The sequence below is a fragment of the Lutra lutra genome, chromosome 6 (assembly GCF_902655055.1).
Source record: "Lutra lutra chromosome 6, mLutLut1.2, whole genome shotgun sequence".
NCBI lineage: Eukaryota > Metazoa > Chordata > Mammalia > Carnivora > Mustelidae > Lutra > Lutra lutra.
The window spans coordinates 31,301,169-31,325,057 of NC_062283.1; the positions used below are offsets into that span (position 1 = coordinate 31,301,169).

At 35.8% G+C, this 23,889-nt stretch overlaps 1 protein-coding gene across 2 annotated transcripts in view; it reads right to left on the reverse strand.

The window, feature by feature from the left end:
• Positions 1 to 22,677, reverse strand: part of LOC125103083 (butyrophilin subfamily 1 member A1-like) — a 33,807-nt gene extending 11,130 nt beyond the window's left edge. Inside the window, exons 1-8 of one of the 2 annotated variants that reach the window (XM_047734872.1) lie at positions 22,441 to 22,677; positions 18,349 to 18,441; positions 11,992 to 12,015; positions 11,215 to 11,235; positions 11,109 to 11,129; positions 10,065 to 10,085; positions 9,699 to 9,725; positions 9,059 to 9,085 (exon numbers count right to left, since the gene is read on the reverse strand). In XM_047734872.1, the coding sequence (XP_047590828.1) occupies positions 9,059 to 9,085; positions 9,699 to 9,725; positions 10,065 to 10,085; positions 11,109 to 11,129; positions 11,215 to 11,235; positions 11,992 to 12,015; positions 18,349 to 18,441; positions 22,441 to 22,501 (295 nt within the window). In that variant the 5' untranslated portion in view covers positions 22,502 to 22,677. The remainder of the gene's footprint in view (positions 1 to 9,058; positions 9,086 to 9,698; positions 9,726 to 10,064; positions 10,086 to 11,108; positions 11,130 to 11,214; positions 11,236 to 11,991; positions 12,016 to 18,348; positions 18,442 to 22,440) is intronic. The other variant, XM_047734873.1, reaches the window with a different exon arrangement.
• Positions 22,678 to 23,889: the final 1,212 nt, after the last annotated feature.

Sequence of the window (23,889 nt, forward strand, 5' to 3'; positions counted from 1 at the left end):
AGACAACTACCCAGAAGACGCAAACATTTAAAGGAGAATTAATACCTATTCTCCTGAAACTGTTCCAAAAAAATAGAAATGGAAGGAAAACTTCCAAACTCCTTTTATGAAGCTAGCATTACCTTGATCCCAAAACCAAAGACCCCCATCAAAAAGGAAAATTACAGACCAATATCCTTGATGAACATGGATGCAAAAATTCTCACCAAAATAATAGCCAATAGGATCCAAAAGTACATTAAAAAGATTATTCACCATGACCAAGTGGGATTTATTTCTGGGTTGCAAGTTTTTTTCAACATCCACAAATCAATGTGATACAATACATTAATAAAAGAAAGAACAAGAACCATATGATATTCTTAGTAGATGCTGAAAAAGCATTTGACAAAGTACAGCATCCTTTCATGATCAAAAGTCTTCAGGGGGGCCTGGGTGGCTCAGTTGTTAAGTGTCTGCCTTCAGCTCAGTTCATGATCCCAGGGTCCTGGTATCAAGCCCCACATTGGGCTCCCTGCTTGGCAGGAAGCCTGCTTCTCCCTCTCCCACTCACCCTGCTTGTGTTCTCTCTCTCTCTGTGTCTCTCTGTCAAATAAATAAATAAAGTCTTTTAAAAACAAAACAAACAAAAAACAAAAAACCTCTTCAAAGTGTAGGGATAGAGGGTACATACCTCAATATCATCAAAACCATGTATGAAAAACCCACAGTGAATATCATTCTCAATGGGGAAAAACAGAGCTTTTCCCCTAAGGTCAGGAACATTGCAATGATGTCCACTATCACCAGTGCTATTCAACATAGTACTAGAAGTCCTAGCCTCAGCAATCAGACAACAAAAGGAAATAAAAGGCATCCAAATCAGCAAAGAAGAAGTCAAACTCTCACTCTTTACAAATGATATGATACTTTATGTGGATATCCCAAAAGACTCCGCTCCAATATTGCTAGAACTCATACAGAAATTCGGTAGTGTCAGGGTATAAAATCAATGCACAGAAATCAGTTGCATTTCTATACACCAACAGCAAGACAGAAGAAAGAGAAATTAAGTAGCCAATCCCATTTATAATTGCACCCAAACCATAAGTTACCTAGGAATAAACCTAACCAAAGAGGCAAAAGATCTGTACTCAGAAAACTATAAAGTACTCATGAAAGAAATTGAGGAAGACAAAAAAACTGGAAAAACTTTCCATGCTCTTGGATTGGAAGAACAAATATTGCAAAAATGTCTATGCTACTGAGAGCAAGCTACACATTTAATGCAATCCCTATCAAAATACCATCCATTTTTTTCAAAGAAATAGAACAAATAATCCTAAAATTTGTACAGAACCAGAAAAGACCCTATTTAAGCTAGAGGAATGTTGAAAAAGAAAGCCAAAGTTAGTGGAATCACAATTCCAGACTTCAAGCTCTATTACAAAGATCAGCAGGACAGTATGGTACTAGAACAAAAACAGACACATAGATCAGTGGAACAGAATAGAGAGCCCAGAAATGGACCCTCAACTCTATGGTCAACTAATCTTCAACAAAGTCAGAAAGAATGTCCAGTGGGAAAAAGACAGTCTCTTCAACAAATGGTGTTATGAAAATTGGACAACCACATGCAGAAGAATGAAACTGGACTATTTCTTTATACCACACACAAAAATAGACTTCATATGGATGAAAGACCTCAATGTGAGATAGGAATCCATCAAAATCCTTGAGGAGAACACAATCAGTAACCTCTTCAACCTCAGCCACAGCAGCTTCTTCCTAGAAACATCACCAGAAGCAAGGAAGCAAGGGAAAAAGTAAACTATTGGGACTCATCAAGATCTAAAGCTTTTGCAGAGCAAAGGAAACAGTCCACAAAACCAAAAGACAACTGATAGAATGGGAGAAGATATTTGCAAATGACATAATGGATAAAGCGCTAGTATCCAAAATCTATATAGATCTATCAAACTCAACACCCAAAGAACAAATAATCCAATCAAGAAATGGGCAGAGGACATGAATAGACATTTCTGCAAAGAAGACATCCAGATGGCCAACAGACAACATGAAAAAGTGCTCCACATCACTCAGCATCAGGGAAATACCAATCAAAACCACAATGATCCCAACAAAAAAGAGAACTGAACACAGATGCAAAAATTCTCGCCAAAATACTAGCCAATAGGATTCAACAGTACATTAAAAGGATTATTCACCACGACCAAGTGGGATTTATTCCAGGGCTGCAAGGTTGGTTCAACATCCGCAAATCAATCAATGTGATACAACACATTAATAAAAGAAAGAACAAGAACCATATGATACTCTCCATAGATGCTGAAAAAGCATTTGACAAAGTACAGCATCCCTTCCTGATCAAAACTCTTCAAAGTGTAGGGATAGACGGCACATACCTCAATATTATCAAAGCCATCTATGAAAAACCCACCGCAAATATCATTCTCAATGGAGAAAAACTGAAAGCTTTTCCGCTAAGGTCAGGAACACGGCAGGGATGTCCGTTATCACCACTGGTATTCAACATAGTACTAGAAGTCCTAGCCTCAGCAATCAGACAACAAAAGGAAATTAAAGGCATCCAAATCGGCAAAGAAGAAATCAACTATCACTCTTTGCAGATGATATGATACTATATGTGGAAAACCCAAAAGACTCCACTCCAAAACTGCTAGAACTTGTACAGGAATTCAGTAAAGTGTCAGGATATAAAATCAATGCACAGAAATCAGTTGCATTTCTCTACACCAACATCAAGACAGAAGAAAGAGAAATTAAGGAGTCCATCCCATTTACAATTGCACCCAAAACTATAAGATACCTGGGAATAAACCTAACCAAAGAGACTAAGAATCTATACTCAGAAAACTATAAAGTACTCATGAAAGAAATTGAGGAAGACACAAAGAAATGGAAAAATGTTCCATGCTCCTGGATTGGAAGAATAAATATTGTGAAAATGTCTATGCTACCTAAAGCAATCTACACATTTAATGCAATTCCTATCAAAGTACCATCCATTTTTTTCAAAGAAATGGAACAAATAATCCTAAAATTTATATGGAACCAGAAAAGACCTCGAATAGCCAAAGGAATATTGAAAAAGAAAGCCAACGTTGGTGGCATCACAATTCCGGACTTCAAGCTCTATTACAAAGCTGTCATCATCAAGACAGCATGGTACTGGCACAAAAACAGACACATAGATCAATGGAACAGAATAGAGAGCCCAGAAATAGACCCTCAACTCTATGGTCAACTCATCTTCGACAAAGCAGGAAAGAATGTCCACTGGAAAAAAGACAGCCTCTTCAATAAATGGTGTTGGGAAAATTGGACAGCCACATGCAGAAAAATGAAATTGGATCATTTCCTTACACCACACACGAAAATAGACTCAAAGTGGATGAAGGATCTCAATGTGAGAAAGGAATCCATCAAAATCCTCAAGGAGAACACAGGCAGCAACCTCTTCGACCTCAGCCGCAGCAACATCTTCCTAGGAACATCACCAAAGGCAAAGGAAGCAAGGGCAAAAATGAACTTTTGGGATAATATCAGGATCAAAAGCTTTTGCACAGCAAAGGAAACAGTTAACAAAACCAAAAGACAACTGACAGAATGGGAGAAGATATTTGCAAATGACATATCAGATAAAGGGCTAGTGTCCAAAATCTATAAAGAACTTAGCAAACTCAACACCCAAAGAACAAATAATCCAATCAAGAAATGGGCAGAGGACATGAACAGACATTTCTGCAAAGAAGACATCCAGATGGCCAACAGACACATGAAAAAGTGCTCCATATCACTCGGCATCAGCGAAATACAAATCAAAACCACCATGAGATATCACCTCACACCAGTCAGAATGGCTAAAATTAACAAGTCAGGAAATGACAGATGCTGGCGAGGATGTGGAGAAAGGGGAACCCTCCTACACTGTTGGTGGGAATGCAAGCTGGTGAAACCACTCTGGAAAACAGCATGGAGGTTCCTCAAAATGTTGAAAATAGAACTACCCTATGACCCAGCAATTGCACTGCTGGGTATTTACCCTAAAGATACAAACGTAGTGATCCGAAGGGGCACGTGCACCCGAATGTTTATAGCAGCAATGTCTACAATAGCCAAACTATGGAAAGAACCTAGATGTCCATCAACAGACGAATGGATAAAGAAGATGTGGTATATATACACAATGGAATACTATGCAGCCATCAAAAGAAATGAAATCTTGCCATTTGCGACGACGTGGATGGAACTAGAGGGTATCATGCTTAGCGAAATAAGTCAATCAGAGAAAGACAACTATCATATGATCTCCCTGATATGAGGGAAAGGAGATGCAACATGGGGGGTTGAGAGGGTAGTAGAAGAGTAAATGAAACAAGATGGGATTGGGAGGGAGACAAACCATAAGTGACTCTTAATCTCACAAAACAAACTGAGGGTTGATGGGGGGAGGGGGTTGGGAGAGGGGGGTGGGGTTATGGATATTGGGGAGGGTATGTGCTATGGTGAGTGCTGTGAAGTGTGTAAACCTGGCGATTCGCAGACCTGTACCCCTGGGGATAAAAATATATGTTTATAAAGCTGTAAAAAAAAAAAAAAAAAAGAAAGGAAAAAAAAAAACAACCACAATGAGATATCACCTCACACCAGTCAGAATGGTTAAAATTAACAAGTCTTGAAACGACAGATGTTAGTGAGGATGAAGAGAAAGGGTAACCCTCCTACACTGTTGGTGGGAATGCAAGCTGGTGCAGCCACTCTGGAAAAATTCCACTCTGGTAATGCAAGTGGTGCAGCCACTCCACAACATGAAGATTCCTCAAGAAGTTGAAAATAGAGCTACTCTAAGACCCAGTAATCACACTGCTGGTTATTTACCCTAAAAATACATATGTAGTGATCCAGAGGGGCATAAGCACCCGAATGTTTATAACAGCAATGTCCACAATAGCCAAACAATGGAAAGAACCTAGATGTCCATCTATAGATGATGGATATAGAAGTGGTGTGTATACACACACACACACTCACACACACGCACGTGCATGCACGCACACACACACACACAATGGAATACTATGCAACCATAAAAAATGAAATCTTGCCATTTGCAATGATGTGGATGGAACCAGAGGGTATTATTCTGAATGAAATAAGTCAATCAGAGAAAGACTATTATCATATGATCTCTCTGATATGAGGAATTTGAGAGGCAGGGTGGGGGTTTGGGGGTAGGGAAGGAAAAAAATGAAACAAGATGGGATCAGGAGGGAGACATACGATAGGATACCCTTAATCTCACAAACAAACTGAGGGTTGCTGGGGGGTAGGGAGGTAGGGAGAGTGTGGTTGGGTTATGGACATTGGGGAAGGTATGTACTATGATGAGTGCTGTGAAATGTGTAAGCCTGATGATTCACAGACCTATACCCCTGGGGCAAATAATATATATGTTAATCAAAATAATTTTAAAAAAGAAAATGAAAGGATAATGCAAAGACTAGAAAAAAATATGTTCAAACAATTTATCTGATAAAAAATTTGTATCCAAATAAAAAAGATTTCTTAAAAGTCAAAAATGGGATGAAAAACATTCCAAATGAAAAATGGCAAAATAGGGTGCCTGGGTGGCATAATTATTTAAGCTTCTGCTTATGTCATGATCCCAGGGTCCTGAGATCGAGCCCCTTGTCAGGATTCCTGCTCAGTGGAGAATCTGTTTCTCCCTCTCCTCTACCCTTCCCTTCCCTGCTCATGCAAACTTGCTCACTCTCTCTCATTTGCTTTCTCTTTCAAATAAATAAATAAATTCTATTTAAAAAGTAAAAATTAAATTTAAAATGGCAAAATAATAAATAGATATTTCATCAAGGAAGGAATACAAAGGCTATAAACCACATCAAATAATATTCAACATCATTTTACATTAGAGAAAGTCAAACCAATACCACAAAAAGATACACTTCACATCCACTAAGAAGATCATAATGAGAATTACAGATAGTAATAAATGTGGTCATGTATTGCTGTCCAAAATGTAAAATGGTACAGACACTTTGGTTAACAGTTTGACAATTTCATTGCATGTTAAACATAAATTTATCATATGATTTAGAATTCCCACTCCTAATCTATAACCAAGAAAAAGAAAAATATATTTTTGATCAAAGATGTGTATGTGAATGCTCCTAGCAGAATTGTTCATAAGGCTTCAAATGTGGAAACTGGTGCATCCACTCTGGAAAACAGTCTGGAGTTTCCTCAAAAAGTTAAAAATAGAACTACCCTATGATCCAGCAATTGTGCTACTAAGTATTTAACTGAAGTTAAAAAAATATTGGTTTGAAGGGACACATGCATACCGATGTTTATAGCAGCATTATTTACAGTAGCTTAACTATGGAAAGAGCCCATATGTTCATTGACTGTTGAATGGGTAAAGAAATTGTGGTGTGTGTGTGTGTGTGTAATATATATATATATATATATATATATATATATACACAAAAATGTATACATACATACATATATATGTATGTATATATGTACATACAAAATGTATACATATTTGTATACAATTTGTATATACAAAAATGTATACATACATGTATGTATGTATATATGTATACATTTTTGTATATATGAATGTATACATATACATACACACACATATATATAATGGAATATTATTCAACCATAAGAAAGAATAAAATTTTATCATTTTGCAACAACATGGATGGAGCTAGAGTGTATTATGTTAAGTGAGGTCAGTCAGTCAGAGAAAGACAAATACCAGAGCTCACTCATATGTGGAATTTAAGAAATGAAATAGATGATCATAGGGTGAGAAAAAAGAGAGAAAAACCATAAAACAGGCTCTTAATGACACAGAACAAACTGAGGATTTCTGGAGGGGAGGTGGGTTCGGGGAATGGGCTAAATGGGTGATGGGTAATAAGGAGGACAATTGCTGTGGTGAGCATGGGGTGTTATATGTGAATGAATTACTAAATTCTATTTCTGAAACGAATATTACACTATGTGTTAACTAACTAGAATTAAATTAAAACTTAAAACTATACAATAAAGTGGAAGTATTCTAAAAACCTATTATCTAGGGCATAAATAAGCATAATGTGGCATATCCTTACAATGGAATACTATCGGGCAATATAAAAGAACAAAGTACTAAAACATGCTAAAAGGAGAGTCTCAAAAACATGTTAAATGAAAAAAAAAAAAAGAAAAGAAAGACCATTTATTACATGATTCCAATTATACATGTCCAAAAGGCAAAGCTATAAGAGAGAGTAAGTAGACTAGGGATTGCCTGAGCCTAGGAAAGCACTGGCAGAAAATGGAAACAAAAGATCTTTCCAGGTGATAGAAATCTTCTAAAACTGGATTTGATGATTGTTGCCCAACTGTGTAAATGTATTAACAAATCATTGAATTGATTTTCAAAACATGAGTGAACACTTAATTAGATGTGTAGTATGTATATTATATCCAATAACATTTTCTCCAAAAAAAAAAAAAAAGAGCTTAGAGTAAAACATACTGTAAGCATGAAGCTGCCAAGCATATTTTGAAAAAAATTTCAACGAGCCAGAAGAGTGCTTTGCCACTATGCATTTGAAGTGGGGGAGAGCCAAGGGCTATTGAGGAAAACTGGAAGCAAGTTACATCTCAAGAGCAGAACAATGATCTACATAATCAGGAAAACACTTCCACCCTCAGAATAGGGGGCCGTCACAGTATCCCTGGTGGAAATTCTTACTGCTGTTGGTAAATGATGACTATGGTGCTTTCTCCTTCCTTATTCCAAACATAATTGTTATCCATGTTTTATTGCATTGTCTAAGTATGGAATGAAGGGTGCAGACAACTCCTGTCTATGAGTACACAGATTTCAAGATCCAGAAGAGTTACATCCACTGACAGAAGACAAGTGGGCATCTCGTAGAGATCTTGGCCTTAGAGTTAGTTGCAGTGACTCCATGGACCCTTGGCTTCTCTTTTTGAAAAAGATCAAGTTAGATAGATACAGGAAAAGAAGCATTAAATTGATCTTTGGTTACCTGAAAGTCAGCTTGTTGTAGAGATGGCAAAACTCTAACAATACTCATTGCTTTTCTGTTTTCTGGGAAAACAGCTAAACCACCTTTCCCAGCTCCCTTTTTGCCTAGGTGAAACCACATGACAGAACTGGCCTATGTACGTGTACATGGTCAATGCCCTGTTAACCCCTGCCACAAAATGCTATAGATTTTGGTGATCTTCACGTTTCTTTTTCTCAAAAAATTGTGACTGTCTTTGAAGGACATCTAGAATATTGGGAAGTTACACAATGAAAGAGTCTAGGTCTAAGTCTTTGCTTAGAGGGCATCTTCCAAGTAGATCTTCTTCTTTTTTTTTTTTTTAAGATTTTATTTATTTATTTGACAGAGAGATCATAAGCAGGCAGAGAGGCAGTCAGAGAGAGAGGAGGAAGCAGGCTCCCTGCTGAGCAGAGAGCCCCATGAAGGGCTCGATTCCAGGACTCTGAGATCATGACCTGAGCCGAAGGCAGCGGCTTAACCCACTGAGCCACCCAGGCGCCCCCCCCAAGTAGATCTTCTTAAGCAGGAATATTTGTATACACATTAAAGATACACTCTAGCTTGCTAAACTGTTTCATGTTTTGATGCTTTTTTGAAAGAGTAGCTAGGATTAATTCACAAAAATAAAAAACTTCCTTTAATTGTGATAAAGAAAAAAGAAAATTTGTTAAATTGACAAGATACTATTTTTATTTCTTAGTATCTTCTTTAGTTAACTTGTAAGTGTCCCACGAGACACAGGCTAGAAAAAGATGGAAAGAAAAGTAATTCATATTTCTTGGTAAGTTTTCTATGGGACAGAAGTTATGCACAATACATTTTTTCCCCTCTGTCATGTGGTAGTTGGTAGCATGAAATCTTGCAGAATTGGGGAGCTTAGTTACATATCTTAGATTCAGGGAAAATTATCATGGTCAGGATAATGTACTCACCAGGGTACAATGATGCGTTCTGCCAGTCTGCAGGTGAACAAAATTATGAAATATTATTACTCTCTCCTGGTCCTTCTTATATCTTTTCCTCTCTTCTCATCACTGACATTCTCTAAGCATTCAGTGACATATATATCTGTCTGTTGCTTTTCTTCCTCACAAGCATGTGACCATTCCTTTCTTAAACTAGAAAATGGTTGAGTTGTGTATGTATGTGGAAAAATATAAAGTCAGGAAAAAAAGCAAACTAAAAACAATAAAAAGAAGAAAGGAAATAAGGGAGATAGAAAATGAAGAAGTAATGATAGGAAGGTGGGTAGTTTGAGATAAAGATAGATAAGAAGGATGGGAAAATGGAAGGAAAGAAGAGAGGTGAAGGAAGAAGAAAAGGAAGGAATTAGGAAGAACAGAGTAAAGGAATAAATAATTGAGAAAGTGAGATGAAGTGTAAAGGATATTCCAAATTAGGGAAAAATGAGTTAACTAACTACAGATTCTCTTCCATTTATTCTCCTACACAGTGAATACAGGCAATGGTATAATACGCCTGACTCTCTGGGAACAGGGTTTAGAGCTGAGTTAGGAGTCTTATTATTTATGGAATTTAAGAACGCCATGAAAGAACTTCTGAGCTACTTACCATTCCTAAATTGGGCTCTTCTCTGATCTGAAAGGAAAAGTACACAGAAGACTGAGACTCTTGAGGAGATAAAAATGCAAATAATGACATGCATTCTTTGATAATCTAATTATCACTATCATATTAGTCAAACCATTGCTCCTTATAAATTATCTCTTACGGATATAATAAAGATGACTCACATGATTTTTAGGACTTAATCAAGGTAAACAGGTAAATCATTCCTAGCATGATAACTACAATATAGAGAGGCTATAGGAAAATTAAAAGACACCCAAAATAAAGAGGTAAAGAAACAGGATAAAGTGAAGCATGGGATTTCCACAATATATCTTGCAAATATTTTAACTATTGGAATACAATTACCAATTTCCTTTTGCAATTCTCCTGAAATACAAAAGTGAAAACCCCATTTTAATATCACAGAGAAAAGAAAAATTAAAGTTTTTTAAATGAATTACACGTGAAATAAGTTACTTTAATTAAAGTTTTTTTAAAAAGCCCTCACTTCTTTAGAACAGTTAACAGAAACAAAACAATACAAAAATATATCACATGCTTACATGGATAAATTATTTTACATTTGAAATTCAAGAGAAAATTCCCCAAGTCCCCAGTGATATATTGTTTTTGAAGTAGTTTAGAATGCTGATACTAATAAATATCATCACCTGCGATGTGATACTATCCATCATCTGTGCGGTAACAGCTACAATTTATTCACTGAGATAGGTATTATTTAATGGCTTTATATTATTACCCAATTGAATGCTAGTAAAATAATGGGGAAGTAGTATTCCTCTGTTTACAGAATAAAGATCTGAGAATCAAAGGGGTGAACAACATGGTGAAGTTTCTGTTGGTAAATGGACAGATCAGATTTAAATCTAAGTAAATTAAACTGCAAATTAAAGACTCAATCACTATGCCATAATCCTCCACTTTCCATCCAGCCAGCTGATGCTTCAGTCAAAACGTAGAGTAGTAGTGTTTGTTCTGTATAAGGAACAACCTATTGCACATTTCTTTGATAAAATAGTGTCATATTTAGAAGAGTTTCAGTTTTGCTTAGAATCAGGTTGTGGGCACAGCAAACATGGTGAGAGCTCTTTCAAATTTATTGTCAGATTAGATTTGACTTATTTCAGAGCCAAGAGAAGAAGTTATTGCTAATGTCATGGAGACGGCTGAAAAATAATACATTAAATTAAGACAAGGGTGAATGAGAGAAGTGAGTTAACTAATGGGAGAATAACAAAGAAAGAAACAGGAAGGAAATAGTAATATAATAAACATGAATGAAAATCGTGAGAGAAATTATACAGAGAAAGTAGGGGGAATGGAAAAGGAAAAAGCAACAAAAGTCCATATGGGAAGATCATATCTTGAAAATAAGTTATTAAATTTTACCATTTTTCTCCTTGAGTTCACCTGAAAACAAAACAGAGCGATATGAAAATCACTATGACATAGACAATAGGAATATCATATTTTGTAAATAGTCATTAAATTTTACCATTTTCTTTCCTAGGTTCACCTGAAAATAAAACAGAGTAATATGAAAATCACTATGACATAGACAATAGGAATATCATATTTTGTAAATAGTCATTAAATTTTACCATTTTCTTTCCTAGGTTCACTTGAAAAATTAAAAGAAAGTAGCATAAGAATCATTATGAAACAAACAAAATGAACAAAAAACCTTGCAAAATTCTTTTCTCCTGTTGTGTATATCATAGGTTAGCCACTTCAGAGAAAAAAAGATTACGTTTATTTTATAGGTGTTTTACTGAAAAGCTTATGGGTTTCCACATTGTTTTATGTGAAATGGTAAAGCAGAAAAATAACTTTAAATTTCTTGTGACTGAACTTAACATCTCCCAAAATAATTTCCTGAAGTCTTCTGTAGGCATAATATCATTGTCATAATAACCATCACCATCATCATCATCATCACTATCATGGTCACCATCATCCCCACATCCCCACTGACATTCATTAACCCCTTTCTCTGCATTAAGCTCTGTGATACATGTTTCATAAGCAGCATCACATTTGATCACCAAAAGTGCTTCAGATATCATGATGCTTATGCAAAAGAGTAAAGTGAAGTTAGAGCAACAGAAGTGATCTGCAAATAAAGTAACAGAAGGTCAAATCAACTCATTTACTTAGGGACAATGTCCTTGGTTCAACACAATGCCAAGATGCCCAGGGCTGCTCTCATACAGTCAAGAGCTGACAATATTTAATTGCATGATTTGTACTTATGTGAGGATAAAATGGCTACCTTGCTCTTCTTTCTTCCTTTTCTCTGAAAAAGAAATTAGACAAAAATTTAGACAGTTTAGAAAAAAAAAACAGGAAAGTTTTATTACATATTAAACTGAAACAAATTACAAGCATAACAATAGAGTTACCAGTAGATTGGTGTACTAGGAAGAAAGTTTTATTTGGTATAATGTCAAGATACCAAACACCTTTTCTTTTTATTGTCTGAAACTGAGTTTGCCGCAATGTTATCCTTTCTAAGTGATTTAAGATTTGAAACTCATCATCTTTTATTTTCTCTGAAAATCAAATGAGAATTTTTTTTATTTTTTAAATTAACATATAATGTAGTATTAGCACCAGGGGTACAGGTCTGTGAATCGCCAGGTTTACACACTTCACAGCACTCACCATAGCACATACCTTCCCCAATGTCCATATCAAATGAGAAATATTGATTAAAATAATTGAAGTAATTCATAAATAAAAGTACAGAGGATCAAATATGAGTTCTTTTAGGGGCAAACTATTTTTACAAAATACCAAAGTACCAAAAGCATTGCTTTTCTATAATCCAGGACAGGGTTTCCTTTAGTAATACATTTTCTGTTCTGGTGGAGATAAATTTCCCTTTAACTTCCTCCCTTTCTCTGAATAAATTCATTAAGCTTATTTATTTCAAATAATTGATACAACATAAAAATGAACTCAAAAGGGTAAAATTTATTAGATCATTAATTAAATTGCTTGTGGATGAAGAGAAAAAACATTTTCACATTTTCAAAACAAAATAGAAGAAATTTTTGAATTTCAGAATTTACAATCTCTTATTTCTATTCACATGTTTCTCCCTTCTCATTTGCTCCTTCTGTTATTTCCCTTATGTTCCAGAAGTTTCTTTAGGATTTCTTATGAGACAAATCTGGTAACTAATTTATGTCTTGTCTTTCTTTTCTTGACTTTTCTTTCTTCCATGCATTAAAGATTTTCTTTTGTTTTTTTGCTGAAGTCTCTTTTCACTGAATATATAGACTAGTGGGTTGACACTTCTTTCTTTCAGTATTTTAATGACTTTGCTTTATTTTACTCTTGCTTCTATGATTTCTGGTGTGAAGTCACCTGGTTTTGAATCATTTGTCCTTTCTCATTTTACTTTAGATAAGTTCAAGAGTTATTTCTTTATTTTGGCTTTCAAAAATTATGATCATAATAATTCTAGGCATGTAGGTATTCTTTAAGTTTATTTTGCTTATACTTTGCCAAGCATTTTGCATCTTTAAGTTTACATTTTTTACCAAGTGTGAGAGAATTTTGACAGTCTTCTTCAAATAGATTATATGCTCCAATCTTTCTCCTCTCTTCCTGGGAATTTCTTTATTAATGTGCAAAAACTTTTTTTTTATTTCCAAATATCTTTATGCAGAAAACTTACACTGTAAATATTTCCACTTTCTTTTCCTTTGTAAATTAATTTTTCTACTTTAATGTTAATATAATTAACACACAGTTATATTGGTGTCAGGTGTCTAATATAGTGACTCAATGATTCTACAAGCTACTCAGTGCTCATCATGATAAGTATACTCTTAATCCCCATCACCTGTTTCACATATTCTCCCCACTCGCCTCCTTTCTGGTGACTCTTGATTTGTTAAGAGTCCACGTTTTTGAGTTGTATTTCTTTTACTTTGTTCATTAATTTTGTTTCTTAAATTCCACATATGACTGAAATCTTATGGTATTTGTCTTTGTTTGTCTTATTTCATTTAGTATTATACTCTCTAGCTCCATCCATATTGTTGCAAATGTCAAGATTTCATTCTTTTTTATGGCTGAATAATATTCTATTTTGTATATATTCCTTTTGTTCTTTATCCATTCATCTATCCATGGAGATTGGGCTGCTTCCATAATTTGTCTATTGTAGATAATACTGCAAGAAATACAGGCTATGCCTATATCCTTTTGAATTAGTGGTTTTGGATTCTTAGGGGTAAATAGCCAGTAGGACAATTGTTGGATCATAGGTTAGTTCCAGTTTTAACTTTTGAGGAACCTCCATACTGTTTTCCAGAGTGGCTGCAACCAGTTTGCATTCCCACAAATAGTGCGTGAGGGTTCCCTTTTCTCTACATACTCATCAAGACTCATTGTTTCCTGTATTTTTGATTTTGGCAATTCCATTTTCTGGTCTTTTTCCTTATTATCTACATTTTCCTATTGTGCTAATGCAGTTGTATTTAAATTTCAGATATATCTTTCAATTTTAAAATTTTGATTTGACTATTTTTTCCTAGTTTCCATGTGTCTGGTGTGAATTTTCATTCTTTTTATTTCTAGTCTCTTTTATTTTACCTGATGAAGCACAGGAATCATAGTTTCCCCCTCTTTTTAATGTTTTTATATAAAGCCCTATATATCCTTTACCCAGATCCCCTAATGAAAGAAAACATCTCCTATAACTGTAGTAAAATATCAAAGATATTTTATATCAAAGAAACTGACGTGGTTATAATCCTGTTAACTATACCTCATTCAGGCTTCACCATTTTTGCATGCATTGATGTGCACATGCACGTGTGTGTTGATGCATTTTCTGCCATCTATAGACTCAAGAAACTATAATCAAGATATAAAACTGGTCCATAACCACAGTCTCTTAGGCAATCTCTTTATATTCTCAGTCTCCACTCCTGTTCTTCCTTTGTCCCATGGCAGCCACTAATCTATACTCCATCTCTATAGTTTTGTCAGTTTTCACATGTCATACAAATGGGATCATACAGTACACAATCTTTTGAGATATACTTTTTTCCTACTAAGCACAGTGCTATTGAAGCCCACCACATTGGTTGTATGAATCAATACTCTGCTCCGTTTTTTGCTGAATAGTATTCCATTGTACTCATTTATCATAGTTTAACTCTGCATTCACTGAAGAGTATTTTTTTTTGTTTCCAGTTTTTTGCTAATATAAGTAAAATTGTTCTGCACTGAAGATTCCATATGAATGTAAGGTTTTATTTCTTTATTCTTTATAATAAATGCCTAAGTGTGTGATTATTGATTTATACAGCAAGTGCATATTCATTTTTTTATTTTTTTAATTGTGTTATGTTAGTCACCATACAATACATCATTAGCTTTTGATGTTGTGTTCCAAGGTTCATTGTTTATGTATAACACCCAGTGCTCCAGGCAATATGTGCACTCCTTAATACCCACCACCAGACTCACCATATTCATTTTTACAAGAAAATGCCACATTATTGAATAGAATGGCTGTACCGTTTTATATTCTTACCAGCAATGTTAGAAGTCCAGTTTCCTCATGTTCTCAGCACTACTGGGATAATTAGTCTGTTTAATTTTTTTTAATTTTATTTTTTATAAACATATAATATATTTTTATCCCCAGGGGTACAGGTCTGTGAATCGCCAGGTTTACACACTTCACAGCACTCACCATAGCACATACCCTCCCCAATGTCCATAACCCCACCCCCCTCCCAACCCCCCTCCCCCCATCAACCCTCAGTTTGTTTTGTGAGATTAAGAGTCATTTATGGTTTGTCTCCCTCCCAATTCCATCTTGTTTCATTTACTCTTCTCCTACCCCCTTAACCCCCATGTTGCATCTCCTCTCCCTCATATCAGGGAGATCATATGATAGTTGTCTTTCTCCGATTGACTTATTTCGCTAAGCATGACAAACTATGGAAAGAACCTAGATGTCCATTAACAGACGAATGGATAAAGAAGATGTGGTATATATACACAATGGAATACTATGCAGCCATCAAAAGAAATGAAATCTTGCCATTTGCGATGATGTGGATGGAACTAGAGGGTATCATGCTTAGTCTGTTTAATTTTTAATTTTAGTCATTTTAAAAGATGTGTAGTGATACCTCATTGTGGGTTTCTTTAGGTTTCTCCCATTTGTGGACATTTCGGTATCTTGAATCTGTAGAGTTTTGCATTTTACCATAATCTCATCTATATGTATATTTTTTCAGCTCTATACTCTTTGTAATTTCTCTGAGGATTCTGATAACAAAAATGATGGATTATTTTTATATCGTCTACACATTACAGGTCTCTGTTTCTTCTTGTGTCTATATTCTCACTTATTTCCTGATTAGATAATTTCTATTGATTTTTCTTTTGTTTGGTTTCTTTCTTCTGTCATCTTCAATTTAGCATGCATTGAGATCATCAAGTAACTTTTCTATTTCAGTTATCATAATTTCTAGTTCTGTAATTTTCCTTTGGTTATTTGTAAAATCTATTTATCTCCTAAAATTTTCCATTGTTCTTTGTTTCAGGAGTTTCTACAATTGCTCATTGAATCTTTTTTTATCATTGCAGCTTTATCATTCATACCAGATACTTCCAACAGTTGTGTCATCTCAATGTTGGTTTCTGACAATTGTCCACTGTCATTCAGGTGGTGATTGTCTTTGATCTTGACATGATGAGTGATTTTTTTTTTTATTTTATTCTGGACACATTGGATATTCTCACACATGTGAGACCATAGATCTTATCTATTCTTCTGTATTAGCCGGCAGTCATTGGGTTTATATATAGCAAGTGTTTCCAGGGTGGGAGTGTATATAAATTCCCTCTTGGTCACTGGTAGAAATGGAATGCTGACTATTACTGCCACATTGGCTACTAGCAGAAGCCTAATTCAGCTTGCCCCTCTGCCCCAGTGATACTTTCCTGAAGAAAGCAGATCATCACCTCACATCTCCTCACATCTCCTCCTCACTCTGTATATGGATGAAAGCTTAGCTAGAACACACAGATGGCTGGGTGGAATGAAAACAGAATGCCACCTAACACAGCCTTACACTGCCTCCTTTTGCCTCATGCTGCCAGCTAGGAGTGGAAGCTTAGTTATTCTCTAAGGCTGAAACTATTGGGAGGTTGGGGAAAACGGTTGTTACTTGTCCTAAAGTAAGGCAGGTGTTATCCTAAAGCTCTTCTGTTCTGTTAGGCCATAGTTTTCCTCATAGTTTTTCTAAACAAATTCAGCTAAGTTGTAGAATATGAGATCAACATACAAATGGTTTTCTCCTACATATAAGTGATGAACTTTCCAAAAATGAGACTAAGAAAACAATTCCATTAACAATAGTTCCTAAAAGAATAAAAAGGTTAGGAATATATTTAACCATATCCCTCCTTGGTTAAATATATTATATATTTATATTTAAATATATATAAATACATAAATATATAAATATATATAAATATAAATATATATAAATATATATATATATATATATATATATATATATATGCACACTCAAATTTTGCTTCTGTTTGTACCAATATACATTTTTATTATTGGGGTGAATATATTATATTCATTTAAATTTATTTTTTAATTAGGTCTTGCTTTTATTTAACAGCATTTATTTAGATCTAGTGTGTTTGTTTTCAGAATAAAATATACTTTATAGGATTTCATTTATTAATAACAATTTATTCCTATTGCCATCTATAAACACTGAAAAAAAAATCCCAATTTATTTATTTGGATATCTCTACCTGTTCAGGATTTTTTAATTTGTAGGAACTGCATAGTGTACTTTTCTAAGGAGGTAATTTTTTTTTGTACGAAAGAATGCTAAAAATTATGAAAAATATGGGAAAAAACATTTCCCCATAAATGTTATTTGAGAATTAAGGATTCCTTTCTTATACTTTCACATTGCTTATGATAAAATATATTATATTTTGATCTTCCATCTAACTGAAGATCCATTCTCTAATATAAGAATCTATTCTCTAATTAAGATAAACAAGTCCTTTATATGACCATTAAGATTTCCATTAAATGCTATCAGTGGTAGTGAACTCATGACTTCCTTTGCAAAGTACTCAATAAGGAGAAAAGTCTTATTATTAAACTTTTTCTTTATATAGAGCTCAAATATTACTCTTTACAACTTTAACCAGTTATTTCTAATCCTAACAGTTGAGATAAGTTATCAAATGACAACTTATCAAAGTAATCAAATATTTTACAAGTAACTCAAGTGTTGTAGATTTCCCTGTTAAACATTATTTATACTGTTAATTTTAGAGACATGTTTCCAGAACCTTTACAGTTTGGGGAATAATATACTTGATGAGTTGCAGTTTGTTAAAATCTCTCTTAAATATGTTGATTAGAAGTAAATGTGAAAAGGTGAGAAGTAAACAATAAAGCGAGACTGTCACAACTCTCACCTCCAATTCTGTTTTTATAATAAGAAGGTCAGATTCCACTTATCTCTGTTATAATCACCACTTATATGTCAAAATCAGTGAGAGTAGTGAACCCTTAAGATACCAGGACTTTACATATTTTCTAACTTACCATGATTATGATAATTCATCCACCAAAAAATAATGATGAAGATGCCTAGGTGTAGGAGAGGATTGGTGATTATTAAATCTTCAAAGTGGAATTCTGAAAAATGAATGCCAGAGAATTTCCCTATTAACATCCAGACCAACCTTATTACTGTTTTTGCCATAGAAGTTTTATTCTATATTTCTGATAACTTATAGGTGTTTGACCAAGTTTCAATTTTCAAAGATGAAGCTGAGTGATCCCATTACTCTTAAACACCACAACAGCAGATCACAACAGTTACTTGGAAGACAGAATGGGACTGAATATCTCAGAGGTTAGGGAGATGCTTATCCCATGGGTTGTGAAGAATTCTTGGGAATGGACACTTCACAGTAAATGAGGGAATCTTTCTTAAACTCCAGGTCTCTCCTCATCACTTTGCTATACTTTATGAAGCCAAAACTGATATAGCCATACTTTGGTCTACAAATCAAATCAAAGCTGGCATGTATTTTTGGAAGACTTGGTATTTCAGGATAGATTTCACATTTTAAAAATACTGAAAAAATTTTAAAACACATGATGCAAAAATAATATGAAATTTGAATTTGAATGTCAACAGAACTCAGCTACGTTTTTTTAAATTAACATATAATGTATTATTAGCCCCAGGGGTAAAGGTCTGTGATTCATCATGCTTACACATTTCACAGCATTCACCATAGCACATGCCCTCTCCAATGTCCATAACCCCACCAACCCTCCCCCTACTCCCCTCCCCCCAGGAACCCTCATTTTGTTTAGTGATATTAAGAGTCTCTTATGGTCTGTCTCCCTCCTGATCCCCCCTTGTTTCATTTTTTCCTTCCCTCCCCCCCCAAACCTCCCATGCTTTGCCTCTCAAATTCCTCATATCAGGGAGATAATGTAATAATTGTCTTTCTCTGATTGACTTATTTCACTCAGCATAATACCCTCTAGTTCCATCAACATCATTGCAAATGACAAGATTTCATTTCTATTTTTTAAGATTTTATTTATTTATTTGACAGAGAAGTAACACAAGTAAGCAGAGTGGCAAGCAGAGGGAGAGAGAGAAGCAGGCTGTCTGCTGAGCAGGGAGCCCGATGCGGGACTCAATCCCGGGACCCTGGAATCATGACCTGAGCCAAAGGCAGTAGCTTAAACAACTGAGCCACCCAGGTGCCCCTCATTTCTATGATGGCTGCATAGTATTCCATTATATATATATATATATATATATATATATATATATATATATACCACATCCTCTTTATCCATTCATCTGTTGATGGACATCTAGGTTCTTTCCATAGTTTGGCTATTGTGGACATTGCTGCTGTAAACATCTGGGTGCACATGCCCCTTCGGATCACTATATTTTTATTTGTGTATAGTCTATAGCTGTTTTTCACAACAATAACAAAGATGAGGAGCTACAGTCAAGACTGTTTGTAGTGCAGTGATGCAATTATAACAACATTATTTGAGCAGCTTGACTATTACAGCACAGCCACAGTTTATTTTGTCTTTGTTTTCTTACCAGGGAGTATCAGTCATGATAAAACAAGAAAAGAAGAACAAAGTAGATTTTGAATAAAACATCTTAAGTTATATTGGAGTGAGGATTCTTTTTTTTACTGAATTATATGTATTTGTTATGCAATGACACTATAGCGGTTCTAAAAGAAAACAATGGAGAGGGAAGATAATGACAGACTAGGAGAACACTAGGCTTGCTCCCACCTATGAACACAATTAGGTAACTATCAAATCATCTTAGATACATCAGAAGCTGGCCTGAGCAGAACAAGCTCCACAACTAAAGGTAGAGAAGACACCACATTGGAGAAGTTAGGAAGCACAGAGATATGGCTTAGCTGGGAAATGATTCCTGAAAGCTATGGAGGGAAAGGAGCTCTGGTCATGGAGAAGGATGAAAGAGAGAGAAGAGCACACAGGGGAATGAACAATCAGAATTTTCATCATAGCCATTGGCTTAGAAAGAGAAACATTTCCATTCCAAGTGGCTAAATTTCAACCAGAGGGGATTAACCCGAAGTTTTAAATGTCAGAGAGCTTGACTCCAGGAGACCGTGAAAACATTGAAGCTGCTCTTGGAAAGAAGGCAAAGAGTCCATGGACATGCAGCATGGAAACAGTGATCTGAAGAGTACCTGGGGTACACAGTAGGGAAATTATTTGTTCTTCTCAGAGTATGTCACAGAGAGGCATAGTTCACAGAGACAGCTCTCCCAGAACAAAGGTACTGCCTGGCATCATTTCTCTTTCCCATTCCTCAGCAGAAGCACACGTTCACCTGTGGGAACTGGCACAGTGCCAACCTGGCTGCTTAACGTGCATACACCAAGACACATGCCCCCTGCAGTCTGGTGGAACTTCCCTTCTAGGTCAAGCTGGCCTTAGTCCCAGGATAACAGGTTGCTCCCCCTAGAAGGCAGCACAACACTTGTCCACATGATGTCTCCTAACCAAAGAAGTTCGCAGAGCCTCAGTTCTAGTGGAGGTGGTAACAGGTCTAATTTCACCAACAGATCACAACACACCTAGCTAAAATTCACCACATTCAGGCTAGGGACAAAAGAGTGCCTCCTGCAGGCAAAGAGAGCCTGTGAAGACTACTGACTGAAGGATAGAGCAGTCAGAGAAAAATTGTGAAGCATATACAGCACACACTGGAGACAAATCCTGAAACACCAGGCCCAGGACATTACATGACCACTTCTTCATAAGACCATTATTTTCAGGAGCATAGCTGGCTTTTCTAACACAGGAAAGAACGCAGAGACTTAGGCAAAATAAGATATTTGGGAATTTCTCATTTGGGAATTTCTCCCAAATGAAAGAATAAGATAAGGCCATAGCCAGAGATCTAAGTGAAACAGATATAAGTATCACGCCTGATGGAGAATTTAAAGCAATGATCATAAAAATACTGACTGGACTTGAAAAAAGAGTAGAAGACTTTGGGAGGGAAAACGACAACAGAGTGGAAGGACCATAGGCTCAACTCATCCCACAAACACAACTAGATAATTATCAAATCATCCTAAATATCCAAGAAATCAACCTGAAGACTGATGGAGCTAAATAAAGGTAGAAAAGTAGCCACACTGGAAAAGTACGATGTGCAGAGACATGGTTTATGCAAGAAATGAACGTCAGGTGCTGTGGAGGAGAGGGAGCCATTGTCATGGAGAAAGGCGGGGGGGCGGGGAATAAGAAGAAACAAACAGTGGAATGTACAAGGAGAGAGTTTCCCCAAACCCCTTGGCTTGACAAATGAAAGAGGCTAAATTTCATGAGTTCTTACAACCAGTGGGACCTAAAACCTGGAGTTTGAAAGTTTGGTGTACTTGGCAAAGATAGAGCACTGAAGGCATTGCCCTGCTTCTGGAGAGAAGACAGGCAAACTAGGGAACAGACAGCATGTAAAAGGTGATCTGAATAACACCTGGGGCACATAGTGGGGAGATTATTCACCCTTCTTGGAGCATATCTCTGAGAGGCAGCATTCACTGAGACAATCTCTGAGAACAAAGAAACTGGCTGTCACTGTGTCCCTCCCCTACACCTCAGCATAAACACAGAGCCACTTGCAGAAAGCAGCAAAGTGCTGGACTTGCATCTGCTTAAATGCTTAACTTGCTCACCAAAACCCACCTCCTTGTACTCTGGCAGGACTACCCTTCTCAGTCAAGCTTGCCCCAGTCTCAGTGTGGTGACTCTCTACCTCTGAAGACCAGCACAAACTACCACCTACATCATGTATCTTAACCAAAGAGTTCTGCAGGGCCTCAATTCTGGTGGAAATGGTGTCAATTTTCATGTCACAACAAAACCAGAGCACACCTACTTAAAACTTGCCGCATTCAGGCCACGAACAAAACACTGCCCACAGCAGGCAGGGAAAGCCTAAGAGAATAACAAATCCAACTCTTAGCTATTGCACCCTGGTGTCTGCTCTATCTCTGTGGCTCAAATACTTTTCTTAGGGACACTGGACATGTGGGCCCCCCACACACACACACACACACATCAAATAATAGCAATAACAAAAGTAAAACTTACTTTTACATGTCTCTTTATTCACACTTGCATTTGTATCTTGAGCTATTTCCTGAGTCACCATTTCAGTAAGGAGTCCTTTTCAGGTTGGTCACTCGTTCTGAGCTGTCTTGGCAGAATTCTAAAATGTCTTTGGGATCCTTACACAAGCACAGAGACGAGTGATTATACCACTCAGGGCAATATCCTGGGTCAGACAGAAGCCTCCGTCACATGCATCAGTAACATGAAGGTATCTTGATCCTGCTCTCCGAAGCTAGATGGAATATGGACTTATTCCAGAAACAAGGCAACTCTGGACTCTGGACCTTAAAGACAGCAAAACATATTTCAGTTGTGGTTGTTCATTTACTCACTTGAATACATGCACAATTTTTTCTTGTCTCTGTACAGATCTCCAGTGCATTGTTGAATAGAAGTGGTGAGGGTGGATATGCTTTTTGTTCCTGAACTTAGAGGAAAGATTTGAGACTTCTCATCATTTAATACGGTGTTGTTTTCATAAATGGCCTTCATTAGTTTGAAACATTGCCTCTATCCCTAGTGTGTTAAATGTTTTGTTTTGTTTAATTAAGAGAAGACATTGGATTTTGTAAAATATGTTTTTACATCCTTTGAGATGGTAATGTATTTTTTTCTCTTCATTCTCTTAATATGGTATATTATATTGATTGGTTTTTGTATGCTGAACCAACTCTGCATTCTGGGGTAAATCCCACTTTGTTATCGTGTAGAATCCTTTAATATTCTGCTGGATTAAGTTTACTAGTATTTTGTTGAGGATTTTTGCATCCGTATTCATAAGGACTATTGGTCTGTAGTTTTCTGGTAATGTCTTTCTTTGCCTTTGGTATCTGGCTTCATAGATTGAGTTAAAAAGTGTTCCCTCCTGTTCTGTTTTTTGTGAAAGATTGGTATTAATTTTTTTTCTTCAAAACTTTGGTAGAATTCGCTAGCAAAACCATCTGGGCTGGGTTTTTTTTATAGTTTTTTTTTAATACTAACTCAATCTATTATTATAGGTATATTGATATTTTCTATTTCTTCCTGAGTCAGTTTAGTGTTTCTAAGAATTTGTTCACTTCGTTGAGTTGATCTAGTTTATCAGCATTTGTTTATAGTATTCCTTTATAATCCTTTCTATTCTGTAAAGCTTTAGTAATGTCTCCTCCTTCTTTCCTGATTTTAGTGTTTTTGAGTCCTCTCTTTTGCTGAACGTTTGTCACTTCTGCTAATCTTCAGAAAACCAGCTTCTGTTTCTATTATTTTCTCTATTGTTTTCTATTCTATTGTCTCTCCACTTTAATCTTTATTATTTCCTTCTTCCTGTTTGCTTTAGGTTTATTTGTTCTTTTATTTCCCCCACAGTTTCTTAGGGTGACATTTAGGGTACTGGTTTGAGATCTTACTTTTTTTCCTTTTTAATGTAGATGTTTATAACTATAAATTTCT